Here is a 26,036-nt window from a genome sequence, read left to right on the forward strand (position 1 = left end):
GACAGCCAGAGTCCATGCATTGGGAGGTTCTGTCGGTTGGAGAAGGAACAAAGGGAGGACATGCGCGGGCCGGGGGATGCAGTTCCTCGCTCTCGCCACTAGAGGTCAGGAGGTTACCGCCTCAGTTGGAAGACGGGCCCGTCGGGGATTGGCTAGTAGTGGTGGGCGGGGCGGAGACTAGGTAGGAGCGTGGGGGTGGAGATGGATGCCCCGTCCAGTGACCGCCTAGTTATTGACAGCTGACTTCGGAATGACTTTTTTTTTTTTTTGGCGTCGAATTCCCTGTTTTTGTGGGGCTGATAGAGCAGAGGAAAGCCAGTTTGGGGTCAAAGGCAGAGCTGATACCGCAGCTTCTCAAAGCACTTTGTCTCTAACAGAGATACAAGCTGTAAGGGGTCCAGAACAGATCCAGGGTCCTAGGGAAGGTTCTGTCTCCCTGGAAGGCCTCCTGCCCAGGAGCCCAATCCTCGGCCTGGGCCAGCTGTCCTGAAGCCCCACCTCCAGCCTGACTGTCCCTGTAGTCCTCAGGGACCATTTTTCTGGACCAAGTCTGCACTTGCACAGCCCACGGCGTTGGAAGGCCTTGGACTAGGCGCCCGGTGTCCTGGGCTCTTATCCCAAGTGCGTCCTGAATAGGCCCCTTCTTCTTGCGGGTCCTTGGTTTCCCCGTGTGTCTAACAAGGAAGTTGTACTGGGTGAAGCTCTAGTATGCGTCTAACTTGGCCATTCAGCATCTCCATGTGTTTATAGGGAGTCTGTGAAGCTCCTCTCTGAATGAGAGAGCCCCCCCCAAAGGCAATGCTAAGAAGACAGCCCGAGTTAACCCAGACACAAGGCTCCTCAAAAATCAGACTCTGCCTCTGAATCTGCTTCCTCATCTGTCAAATGGAGATGGCAGTTAAACCCATCTCCCAGGCCTGTGACGATTCATCAAGACATGGCCTGTAGAAGCCCTCACCATGCACCAAGCCTTCTGAGAGAGGCAAAAGCAAGACTCTGTGACCAGCCAAGGTTGCCAGGTACTGTGTGGGGTCTGGAGTCCTGTTTTCCCTGGAAAATGAAAACAGGCTGATGGGCACTTGGTGGGATTCATATCATCGCCTGCCCCCGGGCCTCAGATGGTGATGTGCTTTGTGTCTGCAGCAGAGGGTCCAGCCCAGCGCCCCGTGAGCTGTGTACTAGCGGTGCTGTGGGTGTGGTGTCAGAGCTCTGGGCCGGGGGTGGGGCAGGGAACCTGGAAGGCCTCAGGCAGATCACTTTCCCTCTCTGAGCTCTGTTTTCCGTCAGTGCAGGGATAGGCTGAACACAGAAATTCCTGGTTTCTGCATTTGTTCATCCAGGGTTCCTGAAGACCCCTTAGTCAGCAGGAAGAGGTGGGGGCTTCAGGCCTGGGCCCCAGAGTCTTGATGCCCTCAATCCCTTCCTGGAGACCCTGACCCAGGGTGCAAAGTGGCTCTCAGCTCCTGGAGGACAAAGCCAGCTATTCCCAGAAACAAGGCCCTGGATGCTGCTGAGTACTAAGGGGGATCTCAGTAGGGAATGGATGCAGACACAGCTGCGGGAGGCTCCCTGCTTTCCAGCCCTGAACCGAGGAGGAAGAGCCTGGGATGGGGAGGGTGGAGGAAGGCAGGGAGCGGAGGGTGAGGACAAGGAGGCCTTTTGGTTTTTTTCATGCGAAGAAGTGACACACTCTTCCTGACCACAGCTGACCTGATGCTTAAGCTGGGAACAACGAGAAGCCGGATCCATCCTCCAGCTTCCTCAGGAGGAGAAAGATCAAAGGTGGGAGAGCTGGGTCTGAGAACTGAACTTGACCCTGCATCAACATCAGTTTAAGCCACTCCTCCCATGGCTACAAGCCCAGTTGGCCTGACAGCTAGGGGTGGGGTGGGGGAGGGCTGGGTGCCCCTGCCTCACTCCTAACAAACCCTGCCTCTCCCCCCACCCTCCTGAGAGAGACCCTGGGTCCAGGCAGTTTCTCCCTGGCCCAAATCATCTTTCCTCTCCAGGCCTTGGACACCGTTTCCAGTGCCCTTCCTCCTTTGTCTGCCTAGAATCTCCACTCACTCTTCAAGGTCTTGCTGAAACATCACTTCCTCCAGGAAGCCCTCCCAGCGGAGTCCACAGAATGTGTAGGTAGGTCAGGCTGGCCTTGGCATTCCTTATACCCCTGTTGTAAGGGTTTGTTTTGAGCTCCATAACTAGACGGGGACCTCCCTGAGGGCAGGCTCTGGGTCTCATTCTTCCCCAGGGGCCTGCAGAATCACTGAGTAAAGCCCTTGGCCTTTGCCCATGTTCATGGGGAGCTCCAGGATCTTCACCAGACTCCTGGCTCTCGGGTGAACTTTTTCTACCCTCCCAGTCGTGCCAGAGCCAAAGTCAGAACCTCCTTTAGGGAATGGACTTTCTTCAGAGTCCTGTCCTACCCAAAATCTCCTTCCCCACTGCCCCTCAGCCTGGGGTTCCCTCCAACTCACTGCTGACCTCTGTAGGGTCCTTGTCCTCTGGATGGCCCCATCTGCTTCCTCCGGGTGGGGACTGAGGTCCTCTTCTTCCACCCAGCCCTCTTGGGCCTCAGGGGGCGGAAAGCAGGCCCAGCTCACCGCCCCCACCATCCCTCGGAGGGGCTGCAGTGGCTCTGTGTCCAAGCAGGTGTCCTGGATCTCCCCCAACACGGGGGCCGAGGCCCTGAGCAGCAGCGAGGAAGCCCAGGGCCAGGCCTGCGCTGGGCCAGGCGGCAGGCAGGCGGGCGGGGCGGGTCAGTCGCTGAGCACAGCCCCCGGGAGCTCGTTGGTGAGTGTGTGCCAGCGCTCTATCCTCTTGTCCTTGTTCTTCAGGCAGTCAAACCAGTGCTTCAGGCGCTCTCCCTTGGCGTTGATGCCCAGAACCACGCCACCTGCAGAGGGGAGCCCGGGCAGCCGGGATACTTGACCTATGACTCTTAGGGTCCCTCCAGAACAGTGCCCCCAACACCCTCCTAGACTCTGTGCTGCAAGGCCAGACTATCTACCCTACCCACCCGATATGAGGGTGGACAGCGCTCTGACCACCACATGCTTAGACCCTCTTACTGCCCCCCACCCCCCCAATCAGGGCCCAAGGATCCCATCCTGCCTTGCCTTTCCCCAGGACCAGAGCAGTACTGGGGGGCAGCTCCACCGTGCACAGCCAGCCAGCTCACCAGGAAGCTGGGGCCGCAAGGACTCAAGAGTCCAGCCTAAAAGGGCTGACCATCATCTACCCTTTCCCCTGCTCTACCACACACTGCTATTGTGACCCCTGCCAGGCCTCTTTCCCTCTCTGGGCCTGTTTCTTTCTCTGTCACACAGGGTCAGGCTGCAACGTGGCTGTGGCCTGATTCAGGACTCTGCCCTAGGACTGGCATGTTGCTGAACAGCATTCCCATCATGGCCTCTCACCAATGAAATCGTTGGATTTTCCAATGTCGTAATCCCAGACGGTGATCTCCAGGGTCTTCTTGGCCAGGTCCCCATGCTTAATCTCATAACAGAATTCCTGGTGGCCAGAGGGGGAGTGTTAGGGCCAATGCCCCAGGGCCTGGAAGTCGGCTGGCGGCCAGTGTGCAGTAGTTGCTGTGACGGATTCTCGCCCGTCTCACCCACTTCTGAGAGCCTGGCTGAGATCCTCAGGGGCCCCCTTCCCTCCTACCACCTGCCCCTTGGTCACGGAAGCTGCCTTTCTCAAGATCCCCGAGAGGCTCCTTATCACCAGGTCAGCGGACACTAGGCAGCCCAGGCCGCTCTTGGGTCTGACTCTGCTGACCACTCCCTTCTTTGTGGAACCCTCTCTCATGTCAGCTTCCAGGACCCTTCCACATCCGACGACCCCCTGGCAGCACCTCCTTGGCCTGAGGACCTGAGTCACTCAGGTTCCTCTCCCTCATCTCGCTCCTCTGAGCCCCTCTCCAGCTGCACCCACCTTCCTGGCATCCTGAGTCCCCACATCCCCCATGGCTACAGAACTATCAATTCCATCCTCTGAAGAGGTTTGCAGGCCTCCCCTTGCTTCCGTCTGAACCTCAACCTGGTTCAGCCTGGCCTCACTTCTCCTCCCACGACTCCCCCACCTCACGGCTGGGGGCTCTCCTGTGGGCCCCTTCCCACTCTCCAGCTCCCACAGTGGCCCCTGGAAAACTCAGTTCCCCCAGGGGAGAGTGAGTGGCCTTCCCACGGCTCCCCCAGCCCCTCGTACCTCATTGAACTCTGGGTTCAGGGTTTTCTTCTTCACCGCTGTCTTGTGTTTGGATTTCTTGTCCACATCTGGCTTCAGGTATCTGGAATTACAACCCACCGATAGGCAGAGGGTGAGACGAGGCCGTGAGAACACACGGAGCCCCCAGGGCTTGGAAGCGCTTTCTCCCGGGAGAGAGACTTCTGTTCATTCGTGATGACCAGGTGACATGGCGCAGGTGAGGGGTCAGTGTAGTGAGAGAAGCAAGTGGGTCATTCATCACCTGGACCTCTGTTCCCCGAGGAAAGGGGGTTTTCCTAATTTCTGGAAGTTTTAATTTTCACCAAGCTCACATTTCCCCTCCAGAAAAACATTTTTAGCAGAGTTGGTCCCTTGCTAGAGCTTTCCTGTTTTTAATAGCAGATTATGGAGATGGAATGTGCATGCTATAAAACGCATCTTTCTTAAGTGGATAACACAGTGGTTTTTAACCTAGTCCCTGGGGAGTGTTGCTGCTGCCTCACTGAAACTTTGGGAAGGAAAACGGTCTTTTGGGCATGGGCAACAGTGCTTCCTGCAGAGGAAAGAAATCCCTGCTTGCAGAGCAGCAGTCTTCATCTGGGGCGGAGAGAGGCGGAGGGACTTACCCAAGATCACACAGCTGCCCAGCACAGGGCTGGAGCTCAGAAGCCAGGCTTTCTCATTTATAAAGCTTCCCACCCTGTCCCCGCACCTACACTAGACTCTCTCTCACCCACCACCAGCTTCCTGGTGCCCAGCACCGGGTGGGATCAGCTAACATAGAAAGTGGTATCTCACTGTGGCTTTTCTGTACACTTTAAAAAAAAATTGTAATAGGTATTACGTAAGTCATACTGGTTCATTACAGAGACACTGGAAAATACATACTGACAAAAGCTGGGGGTGGGGAGAGAAATGAAGACATAGGTCTGCACAAAAACCCATTCTTTAGCAGCTTTATATAGCCATCAAAAATTGGAAGCGACCCCACCCTGGTGCACTTCAAGAGGAAGTGATCTGACAGAGGAGTATTCGGCAGTACAGACCTACAGACCGCACTCCAGGCGCACGCGCCACATGGCGGGCTCTCCAGAGCACTAGGTCATGTGGAAGAAGTGGGAGTTGCTGTTGGAAGAAAGTCTGGAAAAGGCAAAACTATTGCGACAGAAAACAAATCAGCAGTTGCCTGGGGCACCTTTCTGGGGCCATGGTATCTGTGTCTTAATGGAGGTGGTGGTAACCAGACTGTATACATCAGTCCCACAGCAAAAGGGAGAAACCTCCTGGGTGTAAGTTATGCCTCAATAAAGATGAATTTTTAAACAAGTGGGGGTTCCCATAAACCCCCACCCAGAGATGGTGAATTTCTTCGCTCCTTACAAGCTTCCATGTGTTTCCTGATTCATCTTCCTTTGCTTGTTTGGTTTGGGGGTGAGGAGGAAGGATGGGGGTCCTGGGCTGTGGGAGCATCTCCCAGCCCTGCCTTTGGAAGCCCCTGAAGGGAAGCTGTCCTGGGCTCCTCACGCCCTCAGCACTGCACAGCCGGTGCCCATCTAGAGACCCTCATGTGACCCCAGCTAGGGGTTGCCCCCCGTCTGCCCCCAGGCCTGTCTATGCTGTCTCCTGGAGGGAGGGCGGCCTGTGTGGGTGAGGAGCACAGCCTGGGTGCCCCAGGGCCCATCAGTGGCTGCTCCCCCTCCCTCCCTATCAGGACCCCCTCCTGCCCTGGCTGCTGGGCTCCTGGAGTCCCCCTACCATTGCTGCCTTTCGTCTCTTCTGCACAGTGACTGCTGCTTGCCTGAGGCCTCTAGAAGACACCAGAGGGCTAGAGAAGGAAGGGGTGGCCCAGGGCAGCAGGGCAAGTTGCTCGTGTTTCCTCAGCACCCCTGGGTAGGGGATGGAGAAGGTAACAGAAGTACCACGTAGAAAGTTCCGTGAGACCTAGCCCAGCCCTGGCACCCAGCAGTTACTCAGGACGTGTGATGACTGTTAACCATCATCAGCCCCGGAAGACTGGACTCGGGATCAGCTTCTAGCCTGGGGAGACTGAGGCAGTTATCACCTGGGATGAAGTTCATAAAAAATAAGGATGTTGACAAAAGGCCTTGTTCCATCTAGCTCTGCCCTTCAACATCCTCTACCTGGCTCTTCCCTGTGGCCCCAGGTGCTCTGCTCAGAATCTCAAACCTGTGCCTGCATCTCCCCTACTCTTAGCAGGAGAGGAGGAGGCCCATGGTCCATGAAGGGGCCTTTCAGAGATGGGAGCCCTGAGCGGCTGCCCCCTGCATGTCACCCGGGGAACTTGACTCAGATGGAGGTATTTCTAGGCCACTGGGAGCCTCCCTCTGATCCATGGGGCCACCCACAGAGCTGCCCTCTGAAAGGCCACCCTGACCCAGCCCATGGCTGGAGGGTGGTGCATGGCCGCAGTGGCCCAGTGACTCTCACGCCTGTGGCCGGGGTTGAGGGTGCCCAGGCGCAGTGGACAGGCCCTCCCAGAGCTGCCCTTCCACTGTAGCTGGTGAGACCCTGCTTTCCGGATAACCCACCTGGAATTCCTAGCAACTTGGCAGGTGGGCACTGAGCTGATTTAAAAACTCGACACCACCCTGGCTTCAGATCCTATTTTCTTCCCTAGGGAAACTAGCATCACAGATATAAGTGGACGCACGTCCTCCCTTCCCAGAGACCATCCCTACAGGGTCATGCTGCGTGCTCCCCTCTATAGTCTGCTCTGGGCTGGCACGCTTGGCATAGCTGTCCACATTAATCCACCCAGTCCTCGTTTATTCACTTCAACTGCATAGTACTCTTCTGTATGCAGACGCCACATTTCATTCATCTCTCCCTCTGCTGATGAACACTGGGCTGTCTCCAGCTTATGGCTATCTCAAGCAATGCAGCAAAACCAGCTTTCCACTGTGGCCTGGGTCTCTGGACCCCATGGACCTGGCAGGGAAGTGATGCGGCCACAGAGTGCACACATCTTCTCAGCTTACCCAGAGTCGCTTACTTTCTCTCCACTGGTTTTAAGAGTCTGTCTTCTGAGCTAGGACAGCATGTCCTCTCCCAGTGGTCTGTGACCCACTGGAAGTCAGTTTTGCTAGTGGTTGAGCTTGGGGCCCAACTTACTTTTTTAAATGGGAAACCAGTCAGTCTTTGTGATGGCCTCTGTCACCTGAGCCTCCTCGCTGTCCCCTGAGGACAGGACTGTCCCTGCTTCTTAACTATATCCTAACTCCTCTGTCCCTCTCCCTGAACAGAAACATCTCCTTTCGGCTGAGCCAAATTCCTTCCCAAGTTCTAACCTTCAAGACATCCTCAAACAACGGTGAACTCAGACTAAGATCCATCTTTTGCTAGTGGAGAGCCCCAAAACTCAGATGGTGCCCACCAACCACCTGCTTCACTCCTCTCCGAATGGCCACCTGCTTCACTCCTCTCCGAACGGCCACCAGCTCCTCTCTGGGCTCTGATCACAGCCTGTCCTGACCCAGGTTCACGGCTCTGGGGCCCCCGCGTTAGCATCTCCCCAGCACCACCAAAGAGCCCCACCTGGCAGGCTGGGTGGACCCTTAGCTGTGCCTGTGCCCACGTGTGCTCAGCCCTAAGTGCTGACGGAGCCCCTTCACTGCATCTCCCAGCCTCCTGTCCCTCCAACCTGCTCACAGCCCCTCCTGGGCCCCACAGTCACAGAGAGACCTGAACGAGCCATCGGGGGAGAACTGCTCTTTCTGCGTGGATTGGGCAGCCACTCAGCTTGTGTGGGCAACAGTTGCCTCATCTGAGAAACAGGTTTGGCCAGATTCAACCCATGGAGCACAGAAGACCCTTGTGAGCACAGCGCCCCCTGTGCTTCACACAACCACTTACTGCGCAATCTACTCATCGCAGCTCCTGCACCTCCCGGGACCTAGAAGTGAGACGGTGGGTAAGGAGCGGGCCGCACACTCACGTTTTCACGTAGGGGTCTGAGTAGCCGTTGGCGTCCATGGCGGCCAGGTGGGCACAGCGCACGATGCCGACCAGCAGGCCCTGCTTCTGCGAGCTGTACTTGAGGGAGACGAGGATGCGGCCCCGCTCCTCCAGGGACTTGTCTTCTGTCTTGTCCACCTGTGGAGCGGGAGAGCCGTCACTCAGCTGTCCTTGCCCGCCCCTCCTGCAGCCATGGGCCCAGGCCACGTGGAGCCCAGTGGGTGGTGGTGTGGGCGCGGGACGTGGTTCACTGGGACCCTGGCCCCTGGATCGTGCTTCCTGGAGCCTCAGGGTGTAGGAGGGCCCCATGGGGAGAATCTGGGAAAACAGTCCCACCCCAGGGGCAGCTAGGAGGTGGGTGGGGCAGGGCCCAGCACCTCCCCCTGGAGTCAGACCTCAAGTCCATGTCTCACCGTGTGTCCTCCCGCACCCCAGTCAGCATCCTGAGACCACTCCTCACCCTCCTGAGACCTCCTGCTTCCAGCTGATGCTCATCCAGAACCCCTGTCCTCTACCTTCTGTCCACCCAGCCTGAGCCCTATGACCTCAGAGGGCCCCTTCTAGACGTCTCTGCCAGGCTCATCTCACACTCAGTCTCTGGTCTTGACTATCCTCTGCCTGGCACTAAAGCAGCACCTCACGTGGCCCCTCGTGGGCCGGGGCCATGCTTGCACCTCTGGAGATGGGAATCCTGTGGGGTGAAGGAAGGACCACTTTCCCCCCTCCCGCACCCAGGGCCAGTTGATCACTGCATTCTCCCTGAGTGCAAACGCAGCCTTGGCCACTTCACACAGTGCTCAGCTGGTCGGTACCCACGGGTCCGAGGGGGCAGGTGAGATTCAACCACCTGTCACTCAGGCCTTGGGCTTCGAGTGTGACAGCCTCACTAAACCATGACTCTTGTGCCAGTTGTGTGATGTGTGAAAATTAAACAGTATAATGAGCCGGGATATTTTCAGCTGTTTTTTTTTTTTTTTTTACAGTGGGATATACTTTGGATGGTTTCACATAAAGACCATTGAACTGGGACATTGCTCAGTATTTATGAACAATGAATAAGGTTTACAAGGCTCTCTAAAATCTATGAGGTACCATCAAAATGAATCTTTACTGCCGAGTAATTATCCCAAATGGCACCCTTGTCAACTGTGGGTCTCTGAACTGGACCAACGAGATCCTGGCAAATTCAAGCGAGGCTCAGCAAGGCCTTGATCACGCCCGAGGCACAAGCATGTACTCTCTCAAACACATCCCCTGTGCATGAAACAGGTGCTCACGCATGCATTCCACACTCTTGCACACACTGCTCACACACAATTCACATTCAGCACCACACAGGTGATTGTTTATATCAGGGATCAAAACTCGGGAACACAACTCCAGCAGGAGTTGATGTTGCCTTTTATAAGTGACATAGATCATTTGGAGAAACTGGGTCAGCTGCGGTTAGTGACTAATAATAACGCTTAAAAGGTTATCTCCATTGCACACATGCCTAGGAGTGGGAGAGAACGTGACCACAGAGTACAATTTGTTCAAGTTATGCAAAAATACAGAGCTGGGATCCTGGACAGGAGCTCTGACCTCAGGTCAGTTGTTCCTGGCCTTGACCAGGCTAGGCTGCGCTGAGCAGGGCCCTGGGTGGGTATAGCACTCAGGGGATGACCCTTGGGCTCTGTCCTCTAGAGCTTTCCTGTTGCCCAGGCTTCTGGTGGGGAATTGTCCTGGGCAGAGGGAACTGTGTCCTCTGTGGGACTTCACCATGCAGTCCCTGAAGGCCCAGGTTTCTTAGAGGCCCAGACCTGGGACCTCCTGGCCAATCCCTCCCAGTCCTCTTGAACTGGGTGAAGGCAGGCAGTGGGAGGGGAGAGGGAAGGGGAGTGGGGAGGGGAACATTGCTCAGAGACTGGGAGGGCTCAGCTGCTGCAGACGGCTGGGGGCAAAATCGGTTCTGACACGTTCAAACAATTGCAATTTCTAGGAATTATTTTCTGTCTCCTCTGGGTATCTCACAGGCACCTCATGCCTAACACATTCCAGTTGAGGTCCGAGCATCCCCAGCTGCTCCTCCCATGGTCCCCCGCATCCCAGTGAATGATCCTTCATCCTCCCAGGCCCCACACCTAAGGATGCTGATCTTCAGCCCTTCTCCCGGCTCCTCTGCTGCCCTGCCCAGGTCCTATTCCTGTTCCTCCCTCTGCACTTTGAGTTTCCCCACCCTGGCCCTCCACTCCCTCCCATCCTGAGGAGCCTGTTAAAATATCCTCAGATAGCTTGGCCCCCGCCTAGCACGCTCCTGTGGTCCATCTCACTCAGAGATAAAGCTGGAGTCCTCTCAGTCTCCCCAACCCCAACTCCTGCTCTCAGCTCCCAGGACCCCTTGCCCCCTGCTCCCTCTGCCCCACTCAGTTGGCCTCTTGCCTGCGCCTCCCACAGCCCGAGCACTTTTCCATGAAGGCTTTGCACCTGCAGCTCCCTCTGCCTGGGATATTCCCTGCTTGCCAGGTGAGCCTTCCCAGAGCACACATCGAACCCATCGACCCCTCTCATGCTTTCCTTCTCGGCCCTGATCCCTGCCGAATGTTCAATCCGTTTGGGTGGTTTATCTCATTTTTGGTCTGGCTCTTGTCCAAGCTTCATGAGGGCAGGGAGATTTATCTGTCTCCCCAGCACTTGCAGCCATGCCAGGCACAGAGTAGGTGCTCAATGAATGCTCTTGGGGGCTTGCCTGGTGCCCAGTGGTTAAGAATCCACCTGCTAATGCAGGGCACACAGGTTCCATCCCTGGTCCAGGGAGATTCCACATGCTGCGTGGCCTCTAAGCCCGTGCGTCACAACTATTGAGCTCTGCATCAAGAGAAGCCACAGCAACGAGAAGCCCGTGCCGCTGCCACAAAGAGTAGCCGCCTATCGCTGCAACTAGAGAAAGCCCTCACACAGCAATGAAGACCCAGCACAGCAAAAAATAAATAGATTAAAAAAAAAAAATGCTCCTGGCCTTGCGCTCATGGCAGCGTGGGCCCTGGATGGCTCCAGAACCTGACTCACCGGCAGCTGCTTCTCCAGGCAGATGCTGAACGTCTTGGTGTGGTTGGGCTTCAGCTTCTTCAGGGGCACCCTGGTCTCCCCGATGAACTCGTTGTGGCGGAATTTGTCCTCATCACACACGGAGATCCTGGAGGGCAAGGGGCCTCTCAGTTTGCTTCCAAAGTCAGGGAGGGTTTGCAAGCGGTGGGTAGGGGTGTGAGGGCAGGGCCAGTCCCATGGACAAGGCTGGGTGGGGTGGGGGAGCCAGTGGCTGGGGAGGGGGGCGGGCGTCACCCACCGCAGGGTCTTTCGGATCATGTCTTCGTCTGTGATCCCGTAGTAAGTGAGGGTCTCGTTCCACGTGGGGTTCAGAGTGTTTCGGAGAGTTTTCGTTCTGAGCTTATTCGCCTGGAGAGAGCAAAAATGAGCCTCTGAGCATCAAGGAGGGCAGTGGGCAGTGTAATGGCCCCATACACGTCCCAATCCCCCAGAACCTAGCAAAGTGGGGGGTGAAAGTTGCTCATCAGCTGACTTTACAACAGCAAAGGGACTTGCCTGGCAGTCCAGTGATCAGGACTCTGAGCTTCCACTGCAGGGTACGTGAGTTCAATCCCTGGTAGGGGAACTAAGATCCCACATGCCATGGTGCAGGCCCTCCCCACTCCCCAGCCCCGCCAAAAAAAAAAAAAAATCTGTATACAACAGGCAGATGATCTAGGTGGGCCATGTCGTCACCGGGCCCTTAAAAGTGGAAGAGGAAGGCGAGAGAGAGGCAGAGGGAGGTGTGACAAGGACAGAAGATCAGAGAGGTGCCACCGGCTTTGAAGACGGAGGAAGGGGCCACAAGCCGGGCCAAAGGGGCGCCTCTGGAAGCTGGAGAGGAATGGGAAACAGCTTCTCTCCTGGAGCCTCCAGGATGGAAGGCAGACATGCTGCCAATCCATATTAGCCCAGTGGGACCCACACCCTGCGGAACTGGAAGGTAAGAGCTCCGTGGTGGTGTAACCCACCCAGTCAGCGGTAACCAGTTAGTGCAGCCCTCGGAAAACCCAGCTGGAGGGGCCTGCCTCCCAGGGGAGTGCCCAGGCGCGGTGGGGGAGGGCCTCCACTGGACGTGTGGGCTGGGCCGCCCAAGGTCTGCTGGAGGTCTGCTGCGGGACTGGCTTCTCTCCCGCAGTCTCCTTGCCTGGCCGGAAGGCACCTCCCCTCCTTCCCTGGCACTTCCAGACACCTCGGGTCTTGGACTCCTTACCTGTCTTGTCCCCTTCAGGCTCTGCCCTCTGTGCCCAGTTCCCTTTGATGTCTGCCACACCAGCCCAGGCTCTGAGGTCATATGGCCCTGGGTTTGAGTCCCAGCTCTCCCACTTGCATAAGCTCTGTGGAACCCAGTGGGTTCCGTACCCTTTGCCAGGGCTCCAGGGCATAACGACCACCTCTCTCAGCTGGCTTTTCAGGCCCCTGTCTATAAGGAGACTGTGCTCTATGGAACGCTGCCCTAACTCAGGGGTCAATCCTATGACGGGCTCCTAGGACTCAGCAGCAGGTACTGCCGACTTGAGGTCCTAGGACTCTAGGGACACTCGGTCACTGAGCCCCTTCCTGGGGCCGCGTGGCCCTGACAGGCCTGGGGATCACCCTGCCACCTCCACCCCAGCATGAAGATGCAAGGCTGCAGGAGGAGCCTGCTTCTCCAGATATTGGTGGAGGGCCATTGTCCTTTTTCCCACAGCGCTGCCTTCCCTTCCGGGATGACTCCCCTGGACCAGTGGGACCCCCAGACCCATATACTCATCCGGGGGGGTTGGGCCCCCAAAGGAACTCAGACCTCAGCAGCCTGTGGCTCCTCAGCCTGGGTGGCCACCTGGGGGCAGGGCCACCCAATTGTCCAGAGCAGTGGCCGGGGAGGCCGTCTGCCCAGGGTCCCGCCCCAGTTGCTGAGTTTTCCTGTGAGGTCACTCGCAGGCCAGGAAGGAAGTTCTCAACTATGGCTTCTGAGAAAGAGGCCGGGATAAGAACACCAGCCACCAGGCTCTGCTGCTCAAGCTCTTGTGTCCCGTGTCCCCTGTCCCTCCATTTCTGCCTTGCTCTCTATTCGGAAGCACAGCTGCTGGACTCCCGTTGAGCGCCCCCGGCATGGAGTCTGCCCACCTCACGTCTTGCGATGTCTGTGAGTTCCCAAGGCCAAGGAAGGACCCACTTCTGAAAAGACGATGTGACCTTTCTTCCCATGAAATTACAAAGAAAACTGCACTCAACTGTAAGCTGTATGAAAGAAGTCTAATCAAGTTCTGATCTTCCAGGGCCGAGGGCCAGCTTGATGCTTTTGTTAATAGCTAATTTAAGAAAAAAAATTTCTTTTCTTCTCTCATAGATGCACCTGTTGGCCTGGTCTGTTTGTCAGATTATCTGGTGCGGGAGCAAGTGTTCTGTAGTCAAATAATCTGGGCAGATGCTGACCATTCCATCCCCCTTGTGGAGCATCACAGAGCTGCCCACCAGGGCATTAAAGGCTCTGATAAGTCCTGCAGTAAAGAAACCGGTTTAATAATGTTTCCTGAAGTTACTTGGTCACAAGAACCCTTTGTTTGCACATAGTATTAATGTCCAGTTGAGGATGTTTCTTATAAAATGCTGGCCTGGAAATTCCCTGGCAGAGTTTCCCCAACTCAGCAGGCAGGTGGTGCTGACTAGAGGTCCCCTGGGAGGCCTAGAGGGTGTGGGGCTGAGTGGGTGTGGGAGCTGGGGGCTCCCTGGGTGCCCCAAGTCCAGCCTGGGCTCCAGGCAGGCACAGCTGGTCAGCGGGCCCAGAGCAGGTCCCCTTACCTTACTGGCTCCTGGCAGCAGGTGCAGCTTGACATACGGGTCTGCCAGCCCATTGTGGTCCATCGGCTTCAGGCCCTGGGCAGAGGAGAACAGCAAAGGGTGTAAGTGGGGGCTTGGGGACACAGAGCAGCCAGGGCCTCCAGGCACCTGGGGCAGCAGGCCCCAGCAGGCCCCTGGACCTCCCGGCTGGGTCTACTCATGACCCTCTTCACAGAAGCACCCCTGCCCCATACCCCCAGGATGGGGGAGCAAGGATGGCTCAGCGCTGGTGCAATTTCCTGCCCCCCACTCCCCCCAAATGTCTGATTCTGCGTAGATGACCCGGGGCATCTTTGTCAGATCGGCCTCTTTCTCATTGTCATCTCCTTGTCATGGAGGCCAGGTGACTCACCATTCTCTGAATGAGGCCCCCGTTATCCTGCTGTGGTCAGATCCTTCCTTCTTCCTGAACCATCTTCCCTTGCTCCCCAAGCCCTGCAACTTTCCTCACTGACCCTAAGTCCTCGTGAGCCCCTGTCCACCCATCCACACGCCTCCCTCTGCGGCCACGGGAGAGCATTATATGTCCTGGAGACCAGGCTCCGTTTCTCCCTGGCTTGGCCACAGGGCTCTGCCTGTCTGCGTCCCCGGAGGCCACTCAAGCTGGCCGGCCGGGCAGAGTCCCTCTGCAAGAGGGCGCCCCTCACTCCCTCTCGACCACCAACAAGTGTGCACAGCCAGGGAGCCCACGGAACCACAGAGAGGCGCCCAGCTGACCTAATGCCTGCTCCTCTTTCTGGAAACTCTCTCCTGGGATGGCTCACGGGGATGCAGGGAGGCAGTGGTGACATGTGCGGGGCGGAGGTGACATCCCCATGACCTCATCCAAAGACGAACTGCAAGCTCACCAGCCCGATCCCCCACCTCCCAGGGGAGCTGAGGCCCTTCTCCCCACTCCCCACCTTGGTTCAGAGGAGCCCGCGGGTGGGGGCTGAGATCTGATGTCGGGGCTTCCAACTTCTATCCAGCACTGCCTGGTTACCAGGAAGGGGCCCACAGGTTTTAGCGCCAGGATGGCCGGGGTTCAGGTCCAGCTCTGGCACCTATCACTTGGGTAAGTGATGAGGCCTCTGCCTCCTGAGCCTCAGTTTTGTCATTTGTAAAAGGGGTTAATAGTCCCCATGTCCCAGGGTGGTTGTGGGAGTCAAGGAGGCAACGCTGTTGCAGGGCCTGCTGCTGGGGCATTTGCCCTGCTTCCGGTCTGTGCTAGACCCTCTGAGGATGCCAGAGAAGTGGCTCAGGGTTGGGTGGAGCATCTGAGCTGGGCCCGGAGCTGCCTGGGCTCCAGCTCTGTCCTGCCCAGTAGGGCTGACTCCAGGACGAAGCTTGGCTGGGTGGCTCTGTGTATACCATGGCAGAGGCGACCGTGCCCAACACACACCTCTTACCCTTTCCCACAAAGTTGGAACTTCCCAGTTCTGCTGTGGGTGGGTATGTCTGCCGCCAGGCCCTGTCCTCCAGGACAGCATTAGGTACTAAGCACTCACTCATTTACTGCTCATAACAATCACACAGGTGGGGACGATTAACCCTATTTTACAGATGAGCAAACTGAGGCCGCTCTACCCACGTACAGACCGAGTGGCTGAGCTAGGGTCCACTGCTGGGGCATCTGGTGTCCTCTAAGAGACACCTAGGGGCTCCCCCTGTCAGCCTCAGCCTTCCTACCCCCTGGGGCCCCTCCCCACACCCCACCCCACCCCAGCTCCTCTCACACCTGCACCACCTCCTGCCCAGCAGAGGGTGAACTGGAGATCGGGGGGGCTGCCATGGCCCCCCCACTGCCAATGCCGTGAGTGGAGCAACCCTAAGTGGACATATACACATACACACACCACAGTACACCCACGCAGCCCCTCGAGAGCCCGGTAGAGACAGCGGGGAACACAGCACGGGGGGGCCGGTGTCTGCATGGGTGGGGGAGGAGGGCTGGCTCTGCCAGAGCAGCCTGGCAGCCAGTGCCCTTTCCCAGCCTCCAGGCCTGGCCAACCTCTATCTACACAGCTGGGTGGAGGGCGAAGGGAAGGGTCTGCCCGGGCATGCATCCTGCCCTCCACCTTGGCACGCCACTGCTGGAGCGGCCCCCGGAGGAGAGGGTGGGGAGGCAATGGCGTGGGTCGACCGGGGACACTACTCACCCCACCACGGTGGCCCAGGCCAGGAGGGGCACAGCCGGGGCAGAAGCAGGTGGCCGGCCCCTCTGGACGGGCAAGAGCCACAGGTAGGGTGGGAGAAGGGGAGAGAAGCTGGCAGGCTGGGGGGCCGGTGGTGGGGCTGGGCCCAGGCAGCAATGCCAGAGGCTCCTCGCTTGAAGCCGGGCCCAGGCCCTTCCACCGCTCTACCAGGAGGCTCTACCAGGCGGCACAGCCGCCCTTACCTTGCGGGAGAACATCAGCCTGGGCACCTTCCTCCCAGCGGGAGCGATGCGGTGGGGACAAAGGGAACAGCGTGGCTAAGACCAGAGCTGACAGGGGCCAGCCTGGGACAGGGGACAATGGGGCTCAGATACCCGGCGCCCCTGCCCAGAGAGCAAGCTCAGGCCCATGTGACCAGAGCCTCCCCAGGGAGGTGGGAGGCCCAGGTGCTGGGAACCTCAGGCCGGAGGCGTCCACGTCCAACCCCTCCTCTTCGCCCACAGGACGGGCCTGCCAGCACCCCGCCTGCCCTTCCCTCCCTGACAGCTCCCCAGTTCTGGCGGCCTTAGGCCCCTAAATGCTACCCTTCCACCCTCCTCCTCTCATTCTCTCCGGCTTCTCGGTTCTACTCTTTCCCTGCAAAGCCTCCCTGCAGGGGAGGCAGCAGCGTCTTAGGAGTAACTGGGCTGAGCGCTGCCTCCTTGCCCCGCGCCCGCCGGGGGCCTACCTTGGCCTTGGCGATGGTGCAGTGCAGGGCGTTGTTCTCCTGGTCGTAGAGCAGGCTGAAGTCCAGCGTGCCCAGGGCGGCTGCGGACAAGGAGGGCTCAGGTCACCCCAGGGCCACACAGGGGAGAAGCGCCACCCAGCCCTGTGCAGTCAGACGAGGTGTCACGGTGTCCATGCCGACTGCCACCGACTGGGTACCTGCTACCTGTCCAGCCCCCCACCCTGGGAAGGAGCTCAGGGGGGTTAGGCCCGTCACCCCCCAGATGCCGTGAGTGGTGGCCTCCGACCCCTGCATCATGCCTTGTGGCCTGCAGCTGGTGCAGGGTGTGGCCACGTGTGCCGGGCACTCGGCTAAAGGGGTTCCTGTCGTCCTGGTGTGACTGCCAGCCTAGGCTCCACACCTCGGCTCCCCCTGACCTGTGATCTGTCCTAAGATCGTGCGAGGAGGCAAAGGGGTCAGGCTCTGGGTGCCTGCAGGCCTGGGCACAGCTGACTGGCTGGTCCACTCATCGCCCCCTCTAGCAGCACTCGGGGCTGCGACCCCCAGTCTCTCCAGGCCCTTAGGGGCCCTGGGCAGGCTGCGAGGAGTGAGCTGGGCCCTCATGGTGCCACCCTGGCCGCTGAAAAAACAGAGAGGGATTCCCAAGGGCCGGGCAGAGGGTGTGGCAGTGACTGGATGCAGCTGCCGCCCTCAGGCACCATCACACACAGCAGCTGTGGCCTTTCATGCCGCTGTGGCTCCCGGTATAAAGGCTGGGGTGGTGGGTGATGGCAGACCTCAGGGGCAAGTCTCCCTCGCGAAGACACACATTCACAGGATGTCTTTAGAATGAACGGTCAACTGGCTTCCCATTCATTCACTCATTACCAAGTGTTCGCAACATGCTAGACTCTAGGGATGAAGAGGGGTTTCCCTGGTGGCTCAGTGGTAAAGAATCCGCCTGCCAATGCAGGAGACGTGGGTTCGATCCCTGGGTTGGGAAGATCCCCTGGAGAAGGAAAGGGCAACCCACTCCAGGATTCTTGCCTGTAAAATTCCATGGACAGACGATGCTGGTGGGCTACAGTCCACAGGGTCACAGAGTCAGACATGACTGAGTACACACACACACACAGGAATGAAGATATCAAAAGGCAGGTTCCTGCTCCAAGGAAAGCACAGCTTAACAGGAGGAATGGAAGAGAAGGATTTGCCACAGCAAAGTCCAGTGGGGCAGGATTGATGGAGGAGGCCTGAGCTTGATGTGAACTGGGGCCATCAGAGAAGGCTTCCTGGAGGAAGTGACCCTTCACTTGAGCCATGCAAGATGAGTAGGAGTTGGCCAGTGCAGAGTGGGGCTGGAAGAAGGGGCATTTCAACCACAGGACCACCCAGAGGGCAGGGTGCTGGGTGGTTGGAGTCATGCCAGGGGGAGGCTAGGGTTGCCCAGTGTGGGTCGAGAGCAAACCACAGCCTGCTGGCCAAGTCCGGCCATTATTTGTCTTGCATCTCTGCTCCTAACACAGGGTCAGGCACCCCGCTCAGTGTCTCTGTTGTTGCCTGGCGGGGGCACCTGTAGGGTGTCTGACCTCTGAGGTCTGACCCTGGGTTCAAACCCTGGCTCTGCACTTCCTTGCTCTGTGACCTTAGCATATCTAGTCTCTCTGTGCCTCAGTTTCCTCATCTGCAAAATGGAAACACAACAGCATCCACCTCACGGCATGCCTGGGGTGCGGAAAGTACTCAGCAGATAATTATAGAAGCAGCAGATCCATTTAGGTGATGTTTCTAGATGAGCGTACTTGCCCCTCTGAGACACCTCCTGGAATGAACTCGTTCTGAACTGGATCGCTCCCCTCCCAGCCCTTGTGAGCAGAATACACAAACGGTCACTTAAGACTTTTCAGAACAACCTGAGTCATTGCTACGACTGCGGCTAGCTGCCCTGTGTCCAAGTCCCAGCCCGGGCACTGAAGGGTGTGTGAGACGAGTCCTTCACCAGGCGATCCCGGGTGGCCACTCTTTGTGAGGTTTTCTTGACGTTTTTTCTGCCTCCTCTCTTGACATCCACTTGAAACTCCTGTTATGTTCAAGTACTTGCCCCTGGTCACATAGGCAGCTCTGCCTCCTGGTCACTGGTTACTTGGCTCTTCTATGAAACCAGGTGAGAATAGTTGTTAAACTTGTGTCTAAACTCAAAGTCAACAGGCCTTAAGTGGAGCCAAGAGTCCTTTTCCCCGAGCGGGGTAAGCATGCTTTAGTCCTGGCCTATTGGGTTTCCCAGGTGTCTCAGCAGTAAACAATTTACCTGAAATGCAGGAGAAGCAGGTTTGACCCCTGCAGATTTTACTGGAGAAAGAAATGGCAATCCACTCCAGTATTCTTGCCTGGAGAATCCCATGGACAGAAGAGCCTGGTGGGTTGCAGTCCACGGGGTTGCAAGGAGTCAGACGTGACTGAGCACGCATCTGGCCTATTGCTGCCTGCTTGCTAGGATGCCTCCGTGCCGGCGGGCAGGTGAGGGTGCTCTAAGGGTGGGATCTATCACCTCGCCTGCAACAGCAGCCACAGGCCCAGGCTTCTCCAGGCTTTTGCAGTAACAGCCTTTAAAGCTCTTGGCTTTGCAAGACAGTGAATCAGCCTACTGTTCTGTTCAGGCCTAACTTGCGGCTTGTGCCTCCAGACGTTAGCCTCCGGAGGGCAGGGACCACGCCTCTGACACCAGCAATGAGCAGATGTTCAATTCACAAGGCTGGGCTATCCAAACTAACTCGCTCGCCGGCTGCTCACTTGAGCAGAGATGTGTGAGGGTCATGTATTAAAACACACAGTTCCACACAACATTGTAAAGCAATTATCCTCCAATTAAAAGAAAAGAACGGCAACCACAAAATCCACACAGTTCACAATCTCTGCCCAGTTCCTCATCCCAGAGAAGGACAAGGCAGCCGACAGAGCCACCACTGGGAAATTCAGCTCCAGGGAGGGCGAGGGGTCCCTTCCACTGGATTTACAGACACCTGTGTTTAAGGGGCGGGGGACTGACACTGCTCAATAAAACCGATAGCTGTTATCACTGCCCGGGAAGGAACAGCAAGCCCAGTGCTGCCCCAGGACGGGATTGGTGGATTTCTTCAGCTGCCAGTGCAAGTTTTAGAAGAAATAATAGTTTAGAAATAGAAGCTCAGTCGCCATTTTTAGAGACTTGCTGGTGGTGGAGCTCTCTTAGAGAGCTCTTTATTTCCTATTTGGAGAAACGAGGCTCAGAGAGGGGAGGTGATCTGGCCAGGGTGGCACAGCAGAGCTGGACGTAGAATCCAGGCCTCTTCACTTCCATCCCAATCGCTCCTTCCTGCCTTAAAGCCTAGTGGCTTCCAATATTTTGTCTGCTACTTTGTTAAGCTGAACTCGTGAGAGGATGGGGCAGAAAAACAAAAGAGGGATAAACAGAATTGCTCCTGGGGTGTGGGGAGGGCTGGTCTGCCACCCGAGAGGGGCCTCTCAGTTGAAAGGCCGCCCGGGCTTGTGGCAGGTGAAGGGGGCCCTGAGGACGGGTGAAGGTGCTTGTCCCTGTGAGCCACAAGGTCCTGCCCTCCAGCCACTCAAATCACACGTCCTGGCTAAAGTTCACATCCTTGGATAAATTATGAGACTTGGTCACTAATGGGCCTCTGAGAGTTGTCACCCTCTTGTTGATAATTATAGAGCTTTAATGGGGCTAATTCAGAGAAAATCAAGCTCAGCTCCTGTCAGTTCCTCTAAGGCAGAACATCCCTCTGCTTGGCTGATGGAGACTGACAGCATCATTTTGACCTTGGTTTGCACCTGGACTTTCCTCACCCATACACCCTTGGGAACAGGAAATTGGCCCTCGTTTTCTCTTTTTAAGAAAAATGTCATCCTCTCAAATAGTTAAAAAAAAAAAAAAAAAAACCACCATGGCAAGAACCACAGAAAATGATCAAGTCTGAGTTGAAAGGATTTCCTAGTTGGGGAAACTGAGGCACTGACCAGACGCTGCAGGGTGAACAAAGAGGAATGAGCCATCGATTTTATGGTCCTGCTTACCAGGTGCTCAAGGTAGAGGGCAAGGACTTTTATAAACCTACTCATGAGCTTCTCTGGTGGTCCAGTAGTTAGGAATCTGCCTGCCAATGCAAGGGACACGGGTTCAATCCCTGGTCCGGGAAGATGCCACATGCTGTAGGGCAACTAAGCCCGTGCATCACAACTGCTGAAGCCTGGGCACCAAGAGATGCCTCCCCAGTGAGAAGCCCGTGCACCGGACTAGAGAGTAGCCCCCACTTGCGGCAACTGGAGAAAGCCTGCCTGCAGCAACAAAGACCCAGCACAGCCAAAAATACATAAATTAAAATAAAATTAAATTACCCCCCCAAATATATATAAACCTTTTCATTCCCCTACTTTACACGGTCCAAAGGTTCTCCTCTGCCTCCTGGACTCTGTCAACCTCCCTGGTGTGGCATTCAGGCCCTCTGTGATATGACCACTTGGGCTTCATCATCCTCTTTTCCCCTTGCTCCAGCCACTGGACTCTTCCTCCTTCCACTCGGCCAGCCTGCGTTCTCCCTCCTCCCACTGCACCCTCTTTGTGGGAGAGCTCCGTGCAAGCCAGCGCTTCCCATTTGGGTTCCTGACTCGTCACTGCTGGGTTATTTGTGTGTCTCCATTTCCATGAACTTCCTGATGGCAGAGATTGCGTCTCAGGCACTCTGCAACCTCCTTGCTCGGCAGAGTGCCGGACACCTAGTTGGTCCCGAGAGGCTGAGTGTGTGGAAATATGGGCCAGGTAGAATATGACAGGGCCCTAAGGAAGGGGAATCACAGCAAGCAGGGACAGGGAAATGATTCCAGCTGAGGGCCTTCTGGGCCAGCCTAACAATGATTCCTCCTCTCCATCATTGCTTCAAGGCCTCTGTGGCCATTGGTCCTGACTCAGCCCTGGATGAATCATGCAGGGGCCAGTGTAAGCGTGACCATGAGATGCGACTCTGGCCCAAGAGACAGAAGGACAGATTTCCTGGGGAGAGGTCTCCTCGCTTTTAAACTGAAACATGGGAGTAGAAACTCATCAAATTTAGGATCTTACTGTTATATGAGGGAGGTCAGCCTAAGAGGAAAAGGTGGGACTTCCCTGGTGGCTCAGCGTCCACCAGCCAACGTAGGAGACACGGGTTTGATCCCTGATCCAGGAAGATCCCATATGCCTTGGAGTAACTAAGCCCTTGCACCACAGCTGTTGAGCCTGCGCTCTAGAGCCCAGGAGCGGCAACTCCTGAAGCCGGTGCACCCTAGCGTCTGTGCTCCGCAGCGAGAGAAGCCACCGCAGTGAGAAGCCTGTGCACTGCAGCTAGAGAGGAGCCCCCGCTCGCCACAACTAGAGCCCGTGCAGCAGCAAAGACTCAGCACAGCCAGAAAATAAATAAATAAAACTTAAAGAAAAGAGGAAAAGGATGTGGTCGAGTGGAGAAAGACAGAACCATTGCTGCTGATACTGCTGCTGAGCGGCGGCATGAATGCCCCAGTGCCACACAGCCTCAGCAGTCCTCACTGTTTGAGGCACTCTGAATTTTCTGTTACCTAGAAACCCCAAAGCATTCTAGTCATTACGGCTTTGAAGGATGGCCTGAGTTTCCACAGGTGGAGACTGGGTGGGAGGGCATCGCAGGCAGGGGAGTAGCATGTGTGGAGGTTGGGGGGGACACAGGACCATTGGAAGGGCAGCAAGCAGCGGAGTCCAGCTTAGCCAGGCCGCTCTGTGGGTCACTGGGAGGGCGCGGGCACAAGGGACACCTCTACCTATAACATTTCTGCATCTTCTCCCTGTTAACGCTCCTCTATTAGATCAGTGGGGAGCCTGTCGATTTTGTGCTTGTGCCTTGCAGTGACTTAATCAAGGATGGGCTTTAAAGAGAAGGGGAAAAAAGGCTGAATAAGTAAACAGCACTTCACTCCCGGCCTTGGACAACAGAGCAACCGTCCTAATTTCTTTTTGTTAGAACGGAGATAATCCAATAATTAGGGCAGCAGATAGCATAACCCTGGCTAAAGCCGTAATGAACCATCTGGCTTGAATCATTTAGGCTTATTGTAGGGATCTGGTTGTCAGAGCTGAGAGGGAGGTGAGGCCTGGGCTACTGAGTGGAGAATGGCTCCACCCTAGAACCTGGCCCCCCAACCCCAGAACCTAGATTTCTATGCTCTCAAGGTGGGAAGTTTGGCCACTGATGGGGTCTAAGCCCAGGGCAGTGGCCCCTTGAAGGGAATGAGCAAGCTGGCCCTGGCTCGGTGACACACCCTTCTCCTTGGCTCTCTGCAGCAGAGTGCCCTGGTGGCATGGGTGTGGCCAGCCCACGGCTTCAGGCTGGCAAAGCTGTGTCCGACTGCCCCTCACTGCTGACCCCAAGTGTGTCTGTCTCCTGCTAGGACAATGAGCTCTGGGTCTGGGGCCCCAGCCCCATTCCCTCTCTGCTGTGAACACAGTGCTCTGTGAAGGACTTCTGAGTTGATGGACTGAAGATGGGGCAACCGGCCCATGTCTTGCACTTTCTGGTCCCCTCCTTGCCTGTGGGTTCAGGGACAGCCAAAAGAAACAGCCTGAGTTCTCACTTCTTAGCTGTATGTCTCCGGAGGGTCCGGGTGGCACCAGGAGAGCCTGAAGCTTGAGTGGAAGCCCTGCCCTGCTCGCCTGCTCCCCTGGCATAGCAGGAAAGATGCTGGAAATGGGAACAAGTGGCCCACCCCTTCTTCTGGAGCCAGGGAAGATTCAGGGCATGCAAAGGGGTGACTTGGGTCTCCGCCTGCCCAGAGGCACAGCAAGTGAGGGGGTGCACCTGGCCCAGGGTGCCAGGAACTGGGGGTAGGGAAGATCCAGGGCACAGCCCTGAGGGCAATAAACTCTCCCGACCCAGTTTCCCCAGTCTGGCAGGAAAATGGAGGAAGAGGACTGCTGGGCTGGCAGGGCCTCCACATGCCAGGCTCTGGCCAGAGGGCTGTGGTCAAGGCCCGGGAGCGTGCAGAGCCGGCAGCTTTCCATCACAGGCCAGGCTCCGACCCACTCGACTCAGGGCTGGCAGGCCTCCCCCCTACTCTCCTCTCGGGCATCCCTGGGTAGGGTGACGACAGGTCTGGCCCCACCGCTTCCCGCTGAGGTGCTGGTAACTCCACTGTCAGCTTGCAGAGGCACATTTTATGTTGGGGAAACTCCAGACCCCCAGGCTGAGGCCCATGTGGGCACCCGAGCCAGGCGCAGCCGCCCTCGCTGCGCTGCGTGGGGGATGGGACCCGGCGAGCCTCGGCGAAGTGGGCGAGCGACCCCTGCCCGGAGAAAAGTCCACACCTCCCGCAGGACCGGCGTTGGACTCGGGTTTTCTAGCTCTGAGAGTGACGCGGCAGGGGCTACAGCCAGGCAGGGGCCTGGCGAGCAACGCTGCCCGCGTCCCCGGCCCCATCCCGCGTAAATCCATCCGGCACCGCACGGCGACCTCGGCGTTCTCGGTTTCCCCTCCAGTCCCGGGGCGGGCGGGGCGGCCAGGGCGGCCACCCTCGGAGCCCAGAAAGACGCCAGGAGCACCAGCCAGCCGGGCCTCGGCCCCGGGGGCCCCGGAGCTTGCCTATTTCCTGGGGCTCGGGGCTCATGCCCGCAGCAGGAGGCTGGGGTGGGGGTGGGGGCCCTTACTGGCCGGGGAAGCGGGTGTAACAGGTGGGCGAAGGTCGGCGGCCCGGTCGAGCGCAGCGGCGGGACCAACGAACGTGGGAGGAGGAACCACCAAGGTTTTTCCAAAGGACAAGCGGGCCCCATGGTCCCCTGGTCCTCGGCCCGTGCGCCAGTCAAGCCGCCGCGCTCTGCGGCCGCCGGGCCACCAGGGAGGCCGCCCGACTCCGGCCCCGGGGTCTCTCCGCCCTTCGCCCAGCCCGACCCTCGGCTGCGGGGCCGATCCGCCGCGTGCTCCGGGGCAGGGAGCGATCGCGCGGCCGGCAGCAACTGGTGTCTCCCCGGGGCGCAGCTCCGCCCTGCCAGGGAACAAAAGCCGCCGCCCGCGCTGGGGCTCCCGGCGGGCGGGCCGAGAGGGGGCGCGGCGCGGGCTCCGGGGAGCCGGCCGCTGGAAATGGGATACCCCCAGGGGGCGCCCCCAAACTTCCCACCTCTCGGACCTGCTCGGGGGAGGGGTTGTGTGCTGGGCGCGCGGAGAGCGCACGGCGCGGCTGGGGACTGCCACCAGGTGGGGGGTGTGCCGGAGGGACCGAGACCGCAGGGGAGCCGAGGGCGGGCGAGGGCGGGAGCGCGAGCAGCCGCGCAGGGGAGGGGGCGAGCAGCAGGCGGGTGGGAAACTCACTGCAGTCGTCGGACTCGTAGCCGTCGGCGTCCAGCTCTTCCTCGGGTGGCTTCGCGGGCGGCCGCCCCGGGCTGGGGGCCGGGCCGGGGCCGGGGCCGGGGCTGGAGCCGTAGGCTCCAAAGAGCTGATCGACATCCTCGTCGTCGTCGCGGGCGCCGTCGGAGGGGCTGCGGCGGCCAGCGCTGGCCGCCGCGGGGCGCGCGGGGGCGTCCGGGGGCGCCGCGGCGCGGGGCCCGGCGTCCGGGGGCAGGCCCCGCGGGAAGCGGGGGAAGTAGTCGGAGATCTGTTTGATGGGCCGGATGGGGCCGGGGCACACGTCGATGGCCATATGCTCCTGGATGCTGATGGTCGCCTTCTCCCCGCGCCGCCGGAGGGTCATGCAGGCAGCACGGCTCCGCCCGGGCGCGGCCCGGCCCGACCCGGCGCGGCCCCGGCCCGGGGGCGGCTCAGCAGGCCCGGCGGGGCGCGGCGGGGGCTGCGGGCATCGCCGGCGGCGCCCCCGGACGGCCCTGACGCGGCTGCTGCCTGCTCGGCGGCGGCCGGCGCGAGTGAGTGCCAGGGGCCGGCAGGCAGAGGGCGGGCCCAGCCCGCGTCACCGGCAGCCGCCGATCAGTGCGAGTGTGCGGGCGGCGCGGAGCGGAGCGAGCCGAGTGGCGCCGCACTCACTGGCACTCACACCGGCGCGCACGCCGGCCCGGGACCCTGCGCGCGCACTCGGCGGGCAGGGCCACTCGGCGCCTTCCACTCACGCGGCGCAGGACG

At 58.3% G+C, this 26,036-nt stretch overlaps 1 protein-coding gene and 1 long non-coding RNA gene across 3 annotated transcripts; one reads left to right on the forward strand and one right to left on the reverse strand.

Moving 5' to 3' along the window:
* Positions 1-270: 270 nt before the first annotated feature.
* DOC2B (double C2 domain beta) lies at positions 271-25,802 on the reverse strand. 2 transcript variants are annotated; one of them, XM_025280900.3, is made up of 9 exons: positions 25,275-25,802; positions 16,939-17,018; positions 14,038-14,112; positions 11,513-11,622; positions 11,236-11,362; positions 8,168-8,325; positions 4,213-4,294; positions 3,420-3,516; positions 271-2,896 (listed from the first exon to the last, which is right to left on the reverse strand). In XM_025280900.3, exons 1-9 carry the CDS (start codon positions 25,651-25,653, stop codon positions 2,760-2,762), a joined length of 1,245 nt encoding a protein of 414 aa, XP_025136685.3. In that variant the 5' UTR covers positions 25,654-25,802; the 3' UTR covers positions 271-2,759. The 2 variants fall into 2 exon arrangements, with proteins under 2 accessions (XP_025136685.3, XP_044796529.2); XM_044940594.2 differs by lacking the exon at positions 25,275-25,802 and adding an exon at positions 17,355-17,556.
* Positions 2,007-7,639, forward strand: LOC123465575. Its single transcript, XR_006640813.1, has 3 exons — positions 2,007-2,136; positions 4,291-4,429; positions 7,476-7,639. It is a non-coding gene; the product is annotated as an uncharacterized LOC123465575 (long non-coding RNA).
* Positions 25,803-26,036: the final 234 nt, after the last annotated feature.

This window comes from Bubalus bubalis, chromosome 3 (assembly GCF_019923935.1).
Source record: "Bubalus bubalis isolate 160015118507 breed Murrah chromosome 3, NDDB_SH_1, whole genome shotgun sequence".
Lineage (NCBI taxonomy): Eukaryota > Metazoa > Chordata > Mammalia > Artiodactyla > Bovidae > Bubalus > Bubalus bubalis.

Excerpts from the sequence above, each read along its gene's own strand:
- DOC2B (XM_025280900.3), bottom strand. The coding sequence starts at position 25,653 with ATGACCCTCCGGCGGCGCGGGGAGAAGGCGACCATCAGCATCCAGGAG. Across the intron at positions 17,019-25,274 it reads CTACGAGTCCGACGACTGCA|CCGCCCTGGGCACGCTGGAC; the intron begins GTGAGTTTCCCA and ends CCTTGTCCGCAG. Across the intron at positions 8,326-11,235 it reads GCCTGGAGAAGCAGCTGCCG|GTGGACAAGACAGAAGACAA; the intron begins GTGAGTCAGGTT and ends CCCGCTCCACAG.